This window comes from Ostreococcus tauri (genome assembly GCF_000214015.3).
Source record: "Ostreococcus tauri WGS project CAID00000000 data, contig chromosome 09, whole genome shotgun sequence".
NCBI classification, from domain to species: Eukaryota; Viridiplantae; Chlorophyta; class Mamiellophyceae; order Mamiellales; family Bathycoccaceae; genus Ostreococcus; species Ostreococcus tauri.
Window position 1 is genome coordinate 51,848 of NC_014434.2, and position 13,348 is coordinate 65,195.

At 57.4% G+C, this 13,348-nt stretch overlaps 7 protein-coding genes across 7 annotated transcripts; 4 read left to right on the forward strand and 3 right to left on the reverse strand.

Moving 5' to 3' along the window:
- Nucleotides 1-2,651, forward strand: OT_ostta09g00390 (unnamed product; the record flags this gene model as incomplete). The annotated part of the gene is made up of 1 exon (XM_022983269.1): nucleotides 1-2,651. A coding segment is annotated over one exon (2,651 nt), but the record flags the coding sequence as incomplete, so codon positions are not given.
- Nucleotides 2,652-2,741: 90 nt separating this feature from the next.
- On the forward strand, nucleotides 2,742-5,495 carry OT_ostta09g00400 (Peptidase S9, prolyl oligopeptidase, catalytic domain; the record flags this gene model as incomplete). The annotated part of the gene is made up of 1 exon (XM_003080979.2): nucleotides 2,742-5,495. One exon carries the CDS (start codon nucleotides 2,742-2,744, stop codon nucleotides 5,493-5,495), a length of 2,754 nt encoding a protein of 917 aa, XP_003081027.2.
- A 65-nt stretch (nucleotides 5,496-5,560) lies between these two features.
- Nucleotides 5,561-6,457, reverse strand: OT_ostta09g00410 (Transcription factor Iwr1; the record flags this gene model as incomplete). The annotated part of the gene is made up of 1 exon (XM_003080980.1): nucleotides 5,561-6,457. One exon carries the CDS (start codon nucleotides 6,455-6,457, stop codon nucleotides 5,561-5,563), a length of 897 nt encoding a protein of 298 aa, XP_003081028.1.
- Nucleotides 6,458-6,565: 108 nt separating this feature from the next.
- OT_ostta09g00420 (N-acetylglucosaminyl phosphatidylinositol deacetylase) lies at nucleotides 6,566-7,414 on the forward strand (the record flags this gene model as incomplete). Its single annotated transcript, XM_003080981.2, has 1 exon — nucleotides 6,566-7,414. One exon carries the CDS (start codon nucleotides 6,566-6,568, stop codon nucleotides 7,412-7,414), a length of 849 nt encoding a protein of 282 aa, XP_003081029.2.
- Nucleotides 7,415-7,484: 70 nt separating this feature from the next.
- OT_ostta09g00430 (WD40/YVTN repeat-like-containing domain) lies at nucleotides 7,485-9,326 on the reverse strand (the record flags this gene model as incomplete). The annotated part of the gene is made up of 1 exon (XM_003080982.1): nucleotides 7,485-9,326. One exon carries the CDS (start codon nucleotides 9,324-9,326, stop codon nucleotides 7,485-7,487), a length of 1,842 nt encoding a protein of 613 aa, XP_003081030.1.
- A 475-nt stretch (nucleotides 9,327-9,801) lies between these two features.
- OT_ostta09g00440 (unnamed product) lies at nucleotides 9,802-11,259 on the forward strand (the record flags this gene model as incomplete). The annotated part of the gene is made up of 1 exon (XM_003080983.2): nucleotides 9,802-11,259. The coding sequence occupies one exon, from the start codon at nucleotides 9,802-9,804 to the stop codon at nucleotides 11,257-11,259; it is 1,458 nt and encodes a 485-aa protein (XP_003081031.2).
- Nucleotides 11,260-11,335: 76 nt separating this feature from the next.
- On the reverse strand, nucleotides 11,336-13,304 carry OT_ostta09g00450 (SANT/Myb domain; the record flags this gene model as incomplete). Its single annotated transcript, XM_022983270.1, has 4 exons — nucleotides 11,336-12,711; nucleotides 12,839-12,896; nucleotides 13,009-13,063; nucleotides 13,132-13,304. 4 exons carry the CDS (start codon nucleotides 13,302-13,304, stop codon nucleotides 11,336-11,338), a joined length of 1,662 nt encoding a protein of 553 aa, XP_022839549.1.
- Between the last annotated feature and the right edge of the window lie 44 nt (nucleotides 13,305-13,348).

The following is a 13,348-nucleotide window of genomic DNA, read 5'->3' on the forward strand; positions in this document are numbered from 1 at the left end:
CGCGACGCGTTGAAGAATTTTGGTGTCGCTCTGAGATATGTCGCGCAGAGCGAGCGGAAACGATCGGGACGACGGGGACGCGCTCGACCGTCAGTCGTTCGCGGACACGGACGGGGATTCCGTGCGCGAGCGATCGTGGTCTCGAGAGGACGGGAGGGAGTAGCTCGCAGACGCTGACGAACGCCGACGGTACGGAGCGCTCGAAGGGGGGGACGGGACGTCAGGCGAAGGCGCGGGATCCTGAGAAGCAAACGAAGCGACGGAAGTTGAATGGTAAGGGTGAGTTGAGACCTTGGTACTGCGCGTCGTGCAAGCAGACGCTGAAACCGGAGGACTTTGATACGGGACTGGAGACGTGTCGAGTGTGCCTGGCGAAGCGCAGAGCGAAAGATCGGGCGAAGAAGCGCCTTCGAGGGCTGCAGTTGAAGCACCATCTCTTGAGCGCGGATGAGAAGGACGTGGCGGCGTTCTTACTTGGGGTGTATCACCCATCGACCGGGCGCGGCGCGCCGCCGGGGGATACGCCGAGCGGAGAGCGTAACCCGCCGTGGCGAACGACGCAGATGCATTTCCAGGTAACAACGGAGGTGAACGCGTTTGTTGAAGACTTTCAAAGCCTGCTCGCCGGACAGCCTGAGGTTGAAGCCGTGCAGTTGATCCGCACGTTCTTTGGAGTTGATGAACGCGGACAAAAAGTACATCCGTGCGATAAAGACGTGATGACGGCAACGAAAACGAAGACTTTGAGCAAGAATAAGTTGAAGTACGCGTACGGGAGAGACGTCCCTCACGAGACGCGGACGGAAATGGAGTTGAGACTGGACCCCATTTACAAAAGGTACAGCGGGATGCTTTCGCGTGTGGATGATCAGACTTGGGTTCGCTTTGCCGCTGAAGATGAGCAACATCAAGCGGGTCGAAAAGCGAAGATGATCGCTGGTACGAAGGTTACTGCCAAGGAGACAATTGTCAAACCGGAAGTGAAATATTCTGAGCCCATACACTTGGAAGAACAACGTGGCATGTGGGACGAAAGTGGCCTGGTGCCAGAGGCTCTGAAAGATTTCGATATTTACAGCTCCATGAACTCGGCGGATCCAACCGTCAATCACTTTTTGTATGAGTTCTTGTTCTCCGCCGAGGCTGCGCCGACGCAGTTACCTACGTCGATGCCATTGTCTGACGAGATGTTGACAGAGCGCGTTGATGAAGCGACTCAGTTGGATGAAAATAGTGAAGAACAACTCAACGGTGACGCGTACGTTTTCGAGGGTTCTATTGTCATGGGTTGGATTGGTCGCGCGCGCGGTGAGAACCGCAAGCTTTTGAAGTCAGAGAACGGTATCCTTCCAAACGGATTCGCTCCACAGGCTATTTCTCGCGCCGGGCAACTATTCGATGCTCGAAACCCTGAAAATCTGCTCCCGCTGGAAGAGACGGCCAATTTACACGGATTCTCGAATGACCTCGAGGTCTTTTCAGTTCTTGATTCATCTTCTACGGATCCGCTGCGTGTCAGACTTCCCGCCGGAGCGTTCAGTGATGAGCTTGGTGTGCGTGCCCTTCACGGCGGACACTACATTGAATGCGACGTTAAACAAGGACGATCTGGGGAGTGTGAGGTCATGCTCTATACGAACGGTAAAGACGGGCGGAACCCCAATAAAGTGGTGATTCTCGGTGCGGTGTATTTGCAGTGTTTCGTTCAGTCCGGAACTGCGAAGATGCTTCCGATAGGAAGCAACATCCCAGTGCTCATGATTCCAAGTCCCTCTCACGTCACGGAGATCAGGCGAGGCATTGACGAAATTTTGACGGCGAAGGGAACGCTCGAGGCACGTCAGTTCATCCTATCGCTCGCACACGTTCTTCAGCATGGGGATCCGTCGAGCACACGATTCAACTTCGTCCTGGAAATGGCTCACATGCTCCGGCTCAACAAAACATTGAACTTGCTCGAACGCTTGGCCACGCTGGCCAAGTGTCAGGAAGATCAGGAAACTTTGGGCAACGAGAGTGCGCAAGGCTCCCAAGACAGAGAGGAGTTACAAGCGCTGGCGATCGCTGAACGATTCATGAACGCCGTGGGAAGACCTATTTTGTGTCTCGCTGCTGGGTTGCTCAAGATAGACGCGTACGCGCTCGTCTCAACCGGGCGCTTTCAGGTAAGATCCGTGTTCCTCTTGTTGCTCACCATGGCTGCCATGCTGCCTACAATCGGTTCGAACATGCACGATGACCTGAAAACGTTCGTTTTCGTCTCGTTGTTCGCACTGGCTCACTTTTTGGACATGCAAACAAGTATTGTTCGCAACCCACACATGGGCCAAGTTCCGGTGTACATCGTAGGCTTGATCCTGACGTATGCCCTGCACATCCTGCACGCCCCGCACTCCCGCGTGAGCACAACATTGAGCGTCGTCGTCCCGCACTTAATGTTCGCCCCCATCGGCTTCACTGCTCAAACCGTCTTCAAGGTAATGATGCGATCGTTACCGCAAAATATCGATTCCACCACCGCCTGGATGCTGCGCCTGCACTCGCACGTCGTGCACGTCGCGCTCACCGTCGCGACGCCGCTTTTCCTACCGCACTTCATCAAGCACGGCATCTCTCGCATGTTTCAAGGCACGAACAAGAACGTGACATGAGCCGTAGCCGGCTATTTGTAACGTGAGAGTTCTCGAAGTGCGCTCCTCGACTTTCTCGCGTCGCGCCTCCTCACTCGCGAGCGCTCGGACATGCACCGCGCGTGCGCCCGAGTCGCCATGTCATCCGCCCCCGGTCGACGCCAACGAACGGGGACGTCACAAAATTCCTTCGTCGCGCGCGTGCGACGCTTCGTCGGCGGTGCGTCCGTCAAAGCGGCTCGAGCGACGCGCGCGCACTCGAACGACGCCGACGACGCATCGGATGCCGGAGGATACCGACGACCGCCCGACGATCTGACGCAGTTCACGGAGCGACCGGCGAGCCCGAACGTGACGCTCTCGCCCGACCGCTCGCGATTGCTGTTTCTGCATAAACCGCCGCCGCTGCCGCCGGTGTCGACGCTGGCGCTGGAGGAGGTCAAACTCGGCGGCGTGCGGGTGGACCCGGCGCAGAATTCCTCGTCGAGGATGGGACATCAGACCAAGCTGAGCATGGGAGCGATGCCGACGAAGGATGAAGAGATCGGTGTGAGCGAGGAGTTTAAGGGGATACCGGAGAATGCTTTGTTGAATTACGTGAGTTGGTCGCCGGGTGGAACAAAAATCGCGTTCACGACGCGCTCGAGTGGAGAGCCGGGTGAACCCGAGCGCGGGCCGCTCAAGCTGTGGATCGCGGACGCAAACACGTTGGAGTGCAAGGTCTTGCTCCCCGATCGCGGGTTGAACACGGTTTTCGAGTCGTACAGTTGGTTGGATGACGACACCATCGTTGCGTGTTGCATTCCGAAAAATCGTCCAAACGATGCGCCCAAGCGACCTCAAACCCCGTTCGGTCCGAGAATCCAGAGTAATCGCGGTGGTAACGTCGCACAGGCGCGAACGTACGCGGACTTACTGAAGGATACGCACGATGAGTCTCTGTTCGATTACTATTGCACGTCTGAACTCGTGGCGGTAGACACACGAAATGGATCGACGAAACCTTGGGGAGATGGGAAACCGAGAATTTACACGCGAGTCGATCCGTCTCCAGACGGTAAATTCGCCATTGTGCAGACCATGAATCGTCCGTATTCGTACGCTGTCCCGTGCGGACGATTCCCGCAGAAAGTTTGGGTCGCGGACGCGACAGGGAACGTCGTGCGAGAAGTTGCCGATTTGCCTTTGGCAGACAAAGTTCCCATCGTTCACAACGCCACGCGCGAGGGACCTCGTGCGGTGAATTGGCGCTCGGATAAACCCGCGTCGCTTTATTGGACGGAGGCGCAGGACAAGGGTGATCCGAGAATCGATGTGTCACCACGTGACGTGACATACTCTGTTGATATCTCTGTGGATCCCGCGGCGGCTCCAAAAGTGATGTTCAAGACGGATTTCCGCTATGGTGGCGTCGCCTGGGGTGGCGATGACTTATCCATCTTATACGAAAGCTGGTACAAGACGAGGACGTCGCGAGTATGGGCGACGGCTCCCGGCGACGTCGACCCGGACGCCACAAAAAGTATGTTATGGGAGCGTGACTACGAAGACAGTTACAATGCCCCTGGTTCATTCTGCACCCGTCGCACCGATGATGGGTCGTATATCTTGGCGCGCGTCATCGGACCCACGCCATTGGGTGAGGGCAAGGCGACCGGCCCTGGTGTTAAGCTTTTGTTAGAGGGTGAAGGGGCGAACCCGCAGGGCGACAAACCTTTCATCGATTTATTTGACGTCGACACCGGTGCGAAACATCGTCTTTGGGAGAGTAAACCGCCGTTTTTGGAGCACCCAGGAAGTTTGGTGAGCGATTTCGGCGGCCCGGAAAAGGCTCCGATTACGATGGAGACTATGCGTATCCTGTTCTCTCGCGAGAGCCCATCAGAGAATTCACAGTACTACACGCTTCAGATGAACGCGGACGGATCCGCAGGTAAAGAGACGAGAATCACGAATTTCCCGCATCCGCATCCGAATCTCAAAGAGTTACCCAAGGAGATCATCAAATATACGCGTTCGGATGGGGTTGAGCTCAATGGGACTTTGTACACGCCTCCCGGGTACAACGCCGAGCGCGACGGTCCCCTTCCTTTACTCATGTGGGCGTACCCTCGCGAGTTCAAGACGAAGGAGTCCGCGTCACAGCTCAGAGACTCTCCTTATCGCTTCACCGGTATCGGCCCTTCGAGCGCGTTGGTCTGGCTCGCCCGCGGGTACGCTGTTCTCGACGGCCCGGCTTTGCCAATCATCGGTGAGGGCGAGGGCGTTGAACCGAACGATACCTACGTCGAACAACTCGTCGCCGGCGCTCGAGCGGCTGTCAATGAAGTTGTTCGACGAGGAGTGGGTGATCCCGATAGGATTGCCGTGGGTGGTCACTCTTACGGGGCCTTCATGGCGGCCAACTTGCTCGCGCACGCACCTGACTTATTCGCTTGCGCCATCGCTCGTAGTGGCGCATACAATCGCACACTGACACCGTTCGGATTCCAGGCCGAGGAGCGCACGCTTTGGGAAGCTCCCGAAACGTACGAGGCGATGAGTCCGTTCATGAATGCGCACAAAATTAAGAAGCCAATCCTCCTCATTCATGGCGAAGAGGATACGAATAGCGGAACACACCTCATGCAGTCTGAACGGTTCTTCGCCGCGCTCAAGGGTAACGGTGCCGAGGTCAAGCTCGTTATTCTACCGCATGAGTCGCATGGTTATCGTGCGAAAGAAAGCATCAACCACATGCTCGCAGAAACGAGTGATTGGCTCGATACGCACTGTGCTCCTGGGGCAAAGAAATCTGCCGAAGAGCGTGTGGCGCTGGCGGCGGCTGAAGAAGAGTCAAAGACCAAAGAGGCGGTACCTCGTTAAATTAATTAGTACCAGACGGTACCCGCCTAGTGTATCCTTCGCTATGTCACATTACCAACGCTAGTCTAATGATGCCAGACGTCCCCAAAATCGTCGTCGTCGCTTCCATACGACTCGTCGCCGTCGCGGTATCCTCTTGGCAAGAAACCTCCATCAGATTCGCCCGACTCTGTGTCCGGGTAATCTACACCGAAATAGTCCTCCGCGTTGCTATCGTCATCGTCGCCGAAATCACTCTCAAAGTCGTCTTCACCGACGTAATCGTGAAAATCGCGAATGCGAATCACTGGCAGGTAGCCTTCATCGCCTTCGTCGGCGCCCTCGACGTCGTTCGTTACACCGTCCTCTTCCATGACGTACACGTCGTACACCCACTCCGCGCTGTCTTCAGATCCCGAAGGTTTCGTCACCTCGCCCTCGAATGCGGGCACGTCCGACGCCGAACCCTTTCCGCTTCGCTCAAGATACTCCCGAACCATCGGTGCGTAGTTGCACATCAACGTCGACTCCGCTTCCACGTCATCGCCACCGCGTCTCGCCTCCGCTACGACGTCCAAGAATCGACACTCCGCCGAACCTTTCATTTCCGAAATCAGACCGCCACGCCGCACCTCTGAATCCCTCGACGCATCGTTCCCTTGGTTGCGCCACGCGTCGTTCGTCATCGCGGCCGCTTCGTCTACGCCCTGCGCCACGCGCGCGCACGTCCGTCGCCTCTTCGCCGACCTTACCGCTCCTCGCGCGACACCCACGTCCACGTGAGACCGGTCGATGTCCCCGTACGGCGTCGCCGCGCTCCCGCCCTCGAGCACGGCGTCCAGCGTCGCCGCGAGCTCGGCTGCCCGTCGTCGCATCTTCATCTTTTCATTACTTTCTCCATCATTTCCGTCGCTCTCGAGCGCTATGACGGGCGCAGAGGCGTCTTCTCGACGGCGCTTTACGCGCACGATCGTTCGCACCATCGTTCGCTCGCGCGTGACGACACGCGTCGGCGTGTAAGGCACTCGTGAGCGCCGCCACTTGATGTTCTCAGCTCTTCACTCTCTGAAAACCGCATCGAACGACGCGTCATGAGCGACCGAGGGAAAGTTTTGGCTTCGACCGCGTGCGCGGTGATCGCGACGTGCGGAATCACGCTCGCGATCGCTCGTAAGACGGCGCGCGGGCGGATGTTCGCGATCAAAGATGATGACTCTGTGTCCACAAAAATCCAAAATGAAGACGTTTCAGACGACGCGCGCGCGCGACCGATCGCGTTGGTGCTCACGTCACATCCGGACGATGAATCGTACTTCTTCGCGCCGACGATTCAGTTCTTGAGGCGTTCGGGGCGTTCGGTACACCTGGTGTGCTTGAGCGACGGCGCGGCTGGCGGAGACGGCGAAGAGAGGAAACGAGAGTTGCTCAAGGCGAAGGAGGCGCTCGAGATCGAGGCTCTGTGCGTGGTCGAGACGGAGGATTTGAGAGACGGGATGGATCGCGATTGGCCCAGAGAGACGGTGATGGCTGTGTTGGACGCGTACGAGGAGGGGGCTCCAGGGGCGATCGAGTCTGTGGTGACATTCGACGGTCGAGGCGTGAGCGGACACATCAATCACGTAGCGACGCACGAGGGGGCGAAGATGTGGATCGAACGGAAGAAGGATGTGTTGGCAGCGAATGGGGGCGACGGATCGGTGCCGCGAGTGTGGGTATTGGAGACGACGAATATTGCGCGCAAGTATTCCGGAGCGCTGGACGCGGCGACGTCGTATTTGACTACGTTGGTCGATTCGAGGCGCGCATTCATTCCTTGCTTGTCCTTAGCCGAGAGCTTCAGAGCCGTTCGTGCGCATAAGTCGCAGTTCGTGTGGTATCGTAAGCTCTTCTTCGCGTTCTCTAGGTACACGTATTTGAACACGCTGCGCCGCATCGATTAATGCAACTTCTTCTCTTCGCACGTCGAAAACGATTGCTCGTAAAATTCTTTGACCAGATGCTACACAATGACTAATGCGGCGAGCGTTGCCCGACCCAACCGAGCGCGTGCGATCGACTCGGAGGCCAGTCTCTTGGGTCGGAGATAGGAAGCCTCCAAAATCCTATGGATCCATCATAGGAGCCGCTAAAAACAGTCGCTGCATTGCGGCCGGCGCTCGTCAACACGCGAACGGCGTCGTTGTGCGCGTGAAAAACGCCGACGCACTCGAACTCGGTCTCGGATTGCACGCCCCACAGCCTCACGGTTGTGTCGTATGAGCCCGAAACTAAGTGACCGCCCATGACGCACAACGCTAAGACGGCCTCAGTGTGGCCATTGATGATATGCTTGCAGCTGAAGGTTTCTAGATCCCACACGCGAATCGTCTTGTCCCATGATCCACTGTACAAGTATCTATCGTCCACGGTCAAAACGCGCACGTTGTCGGTGTGCCCCTTGAGTTCCTGGATGCACTCAAATGTCCCGGCGTTCCACACGCGAACGTTTGAGTCATCTGAGCCACTAAATACGTAAGGTCCGATGGCGCGGTTGCTCGATGTCGCCTGCCGACGCGGAAAGCACGCGAGCGCACGAACGGCGTCTTTGTGCCCCTTTAAAGTTTTCACCAAATCGGTGCCCGCGGACGGACCGATGTCCTCCGAGTATGCCGGCCACACTCTCACAGTGCGATCATATGAGCCGCTAAAAACATAGTCGTTCACCGTCACCAACGTGCGAACGGGACCGTTATGCCCGCGAAGTACTTTAAGGAGTTCAAGTGACTCGATGTCATACGCTCGTATGGTGTGGTCGTAAGACGCGGTGTATAGCGTAGTGTCGTTGTACACTTGAAGCGCGCGCACAGCATCGGTGTGCCCCGGCAGGTACGTTATGCGACGGTACGTGCTCAGATTCCATACGCGAACGGTGCAGTCATAAGAACCACTGAACAGTTTGTCGTGCTTCACGCAAACCGCGAGGCACAAGACCGGTCGAGTGTGTTCTTCCAACACTTGAACGCAGCGTCGACTGCTGATGTCCCACGCTCGAATCGTCTTGTCTGCGGACGCGCTGAACAACGTTGTTGGCGTGGTGTCCACGCCCCAAACGATTTCATCGTGCCCTTCGGCAATGGTATACACCGGATGTTGATCGTCGCTCGCGTCGGCATTCGCAGCAGGCGCAACGACCGCGGCGCCGGCACCGAGGGCGTCTCGCAAGCCGATGATATCGCTGTTCTGTCTATGGATGTCCACCACCGCCTTGTCGTGCAGCGGCGCGAGTGGTCGGAGCGCGGATAGCTCCGCGGGCGCCCAAGACTGAATCGCGGTGCGAATTGCATGATTCGGAATGAGTTCCAGGTGACGCAGGCGCACGCCCGTGACCGGACACGTCCGGTGTCCCTGATCTAACCATCGCTGAATCGCCGGTCTGTCGTATGTGTGCCCCGTCGCGATCATCACCGGATCTTGCATCAGCTCCATCGTTATCGGGCACTGAAAGTGCGCAGGTATCTCCAACGCTATTCCACTCGCGATCATCCCGCCGGGCTCTCCTTCCTTCTTCTCCATCTCGATGTCTTCCTTCGCCGCTATCGGTGTCAACTCCTCCCGTGCGTCGCTCTCCATTCCGCTCAACATCCCTTCCCTAATCTCCGTCGTCGTCCCGTCGTAATCCATCTCGCAATTGTCCTCGTCATCGTTACGGTTCTGTCCGCTGAATTCGCTGTCGGCGTCTCGGAATCCGTCGTCATTCGCGTCCACGTACGCCGCGCGACTACCGCCCGAATCCGAATCTTCGCGTCGGTTTTCCCTCGCATTCGTCGTCATCGGTTCTTGAACGTCCGGTACCACCTCCGATGGGTCCGACATCTCGCGCGTCACTCGTTCGCGACGTCCACGCGTCGTTCGCGCTCTGCGTACACGAAAACCGAGCGAGACTTGCAGCGAAATCGATCAAAATCAGATCTGACGAAACCGTTTATCCCGCGTTCCGTCGTCTTCACCGCTCGCCGGCCCGCGAGCCCACGAGCGCGTCGGCGGAAGCGAACGAATCGCACGGACGTCGATCGCGCGCGCGCGCCGACCGAGCGATCGACGCGGACGCGCGAGCGGCAGTGGGACGTCGACGCGTCGGGTGCGCGCGCACCTGGATATCAAATGCGTTCGTGGTATGTAATATACGAGCACATTGTACGTATATACATGTATGTAAGGCGAGGTGGGTGGTTTAGATTGATTCTCGCGGAATGTCAATCGACGTTTCGTCACCCTCGAGACGCCTGGCGCCACACGGTGGGACGACTTCATGCGCGTCCGGCGACGGACGTGCGCTCGGCGCGGGGCGATGGGGATGACGATTTTAGTCGCGTCGATGTGCGTCGCGATTCGAGGATGGCTTCGAGGAGGACGCGGCGTGAGTCGAGCGCCGTTGCGCATGACGGATGTGTGTCTGTTCTCGCCGAGCACGCCGGGGCGCCTGCGAGCGGCGCTCCCGAGGATCGCGTCGACCTGGGGTGGGTCGATCTCCATAGCGGTCGTGGCGGACGTCGTTGGAGATCCGACGCGAACGGCCAGCGAGCTCGAGGGTTTGGTGTCGACGCTGGAGGGGGATGTGGCGCGGGTGTCCATCGCGGTGGTCGAGAAACTGGAAGAGTTTGGCGACGACGATCATGAGCCGCGATTTCCGGTCAACTTTTTGCGTAACATCGCGAGAGAGAAGTGCAGTGAGCTTGGAGCGACGTGGGTGCTCGCGCACGACGTGGATTTCGAGTGCTTCGCGCCGAACGCGTCCGCATTTCTAAACGACGTCTCGAGCGTGTTGCGACCGGGTCAGAGACACGCGCTCGTGGTTCCCGCGTTTGAGCTGCATGCGAGATGGAGTGCGAAGATGAATGCGAAGCGCGATGCGATCAGAAATCATCGAAAACGCCATACAGCGACCCTACCGGCGGTCACGGACGTCGGAACGTCCGATGGCAATGCGTTTCCTGCAGCATTCTTCGAGTCGCTCATCGAGAGAGATCGAGATCGAGTGATCGAGCGTGAGATGCGAACGCCGCTAAATTTGACGTTTCCTTACAGTGATCGCGAGCGATTACGCAAACTCGTCGATGAGAGACGTCTGAGCGCCGGATTTCAGGTTCGGTATTTTCCTAGAGCGCACGCGCCATCAAATTACAATCAGTGGTTTTCGAACGTGACATGCGAGCCATATCGAGTCGCCGCGCACAAACACCCTTGGTACTACGAGCCATATGTCATTCTTCGCGCTGACATGGCGCTGCCGTTCGATGAATCGTTCGTCACATACGGTTTTAACAAGGTACAGTACGCGCACGAGCTTGCCGCCGCTGGATTTGTTTTCTACGTGACCAAAAATGCCCACACGGTGCACACTAATGTTCACCTGACGCGAGCGATGGCGAACCTTCGTGGGAAGGATTTAGAGAAATGCCTGACGCATCCTGCTGGATCGAAGGATTACAGAATCGCGCGCATCGGTCACAGTTGCATTCCGGCGTTTTTTCGTCGCATGCAGTGCGCGTACGGCTTCACATTGTCATCGCTAGACTTTTCATTGGCAGATGACGATGTTCCGGTCCCGCAGGATTTACTCTTTCGTCTCCAGAGCGATGAGAACATCGTGTGCTACGCGGGGTGCGTTACGGATTTGGAGGAGAGCACTCGCACACCAGGCATCGCCACTTTTCGCGGCGGGCGCTGGACGAACGTCACGCCAAGATCCGACGCGCGTCGACGAAAACGGGGTCACTGTGAGCGTTTTGACGGCCACATTACTTAGCAGATAGATTTGAACTTACACAACGAGACAAAATGTACAACACCGCACCTAGAACGAGACTATACGCGGCGTTTGGCTAGGCGAGGAACTGAGATGGCGAAAACGGAACCGGAGCTACCGTGTCGTTACGTCTCGGTCTCGTCGGCGTCGTCATCCCAGCGAGAATTGGGACTTCTGTGACGTCAACACCACGCAAGAGTTCCTCCGCGCGGTCATACATGCTCGTGTTTGCGCTTTTAACTGTGCGCATCAAGTTCACTGCGTCGACGTTTTCAGCGACACCAGTGGAATCGTCGCTTGTCTTCGCCTGTTTACCGCTTCGGCGGAAGAGGTGAGACAAACGCATGTTGCGCCCTCGCTTCTTTCTATCGGGTGAAACGAACGCTTGCAAATCCTCGATCGAGTTGATGCCAGGCATCTTCGGCATTTGAACGTTCGACAAGTTGATGTTCGAGGCTTCCAGCGTGCGCGCATCTGGTATCTTCGCAACGTCCAGCCCCTCCACTGCGGCCATCGCGGCGCCCGATGGAAGCGCCAGCTTGTTCGGCGGAGTGATGCCGATACCGTGATACGCCCCTTGCGGTGTCGACGCCGTCTCAAAAACCGGCGACGTTGTCAATTGTTGAGGCGAGTCACTAGCGCTGGCAAATTCGTCGAGAATCTCACCAATCCTGAACGGGCTCCCCTCCACGGCGTTCGCGCGAATGTCTGAATACGGCGAGCCACCGACGCTCTGCGAGCCGTACGGAGAGGCAAAGATGTTGGCATTGATAATTCCTGGTGGATTTGAAGCCTCGCCGTCAGACACGTCAAACATGCTCCGGCGAATGCCACACTTGGTCGGCGACGCCGCGTACGAGGAGGCACGTCTACTCATGTCCACACCACCTCTGTACTGTAAACTCGACCCCGCGTTGGGTTGGTGCGATCGGTTCGCGTGTGCCGGATTCAACGCCAGCGCCTTGCGCGTCGCCGCGTGCTTCTTCACGGTCAAGCTCTTTCCCTTGGATCCGCCAGCGCTCGGTTCCGCCGCCGCGAGCGCCGATAAGCCTTGATTCAGCGCCTGATCAACCTTTCGTTTCAGCGTGGAGTTCCAGTGATTCTTGATCGCGTTATCGGTGCGTCCCTTGAACGACTTTGCGATCTCCGCCCACCTGTTGCCGTACTCTGCGTGTGCGAGTATGAGCTGGCGGTCCTCCTCTGAACTCCACTCCTCACGCTTAATCTCGGGATCTAGGTGATTGTACCACCGCTCTCGGCACTGTTTCCCGATTCTCCCCGGAAGTTCGCTCGCGATCTTGCTCCATCGCTTCGGACCGAGCTCAGTAACGAGCTGAATGATCTTCGAGTCCTCCTCCGTGGTCCACGGCCCCTTGACTAAATCCGGATTCAAAACTTTCTGCCACCTGTGCAAGCACTGTACGTCCGTGCGCGTGTCGCTAAAGTGCACCGCTACGATTGAAACCACGAACGAAATCATCTCGTCAGTCTTCGCTCTTGATCCGCTCGTCATTTGTCGTCTCATCTGAGCCGTCGCTCAGTCGGGTCACGCTTTTTCAAACGCCGTGCGCGTCCGTACCAATCTTCTTCCAATTCTTCCCGTTGTGCACAGCCACCGCTCTGCGAAGCAACTCGTCCTGTTATCGCGCGCACGCGTCATTGTCAATCGCTCAGCACGCCGAAACGCGTACTCTTCGAGCATCGAATCGAGAGTGACAATTTGAAATTCAAAATTTCAAAAAAACGCACCTCCTCGGGCGTCCACCCGCCCTTGGCGCTCCGTCTCGTCGGTCCCCCGATCTTCCTGACATCGCGCGAAAATAACTTGGTTAGAATTCACCGCACGAGTCAGCGCTCTAAATCACGACGCACCCGTCACCGTACGCGCTCATGTTGAAGAATCCACCGTCGCTCGCGCTCGCGTCTCGAACATCGCTCATCATCGCTCGCTTTTTATTCCTCTCTGTCGACGCGTTTCGTTTCCCGCTCCGCCGCTTGGTGGACTTGTTGGATGATTTTTTCTTCGTCGTTTGGCGGTTCTCCATCGACGGTGACAGCGTCACGCGCGCGCGGGCGACGCGACGAGAGC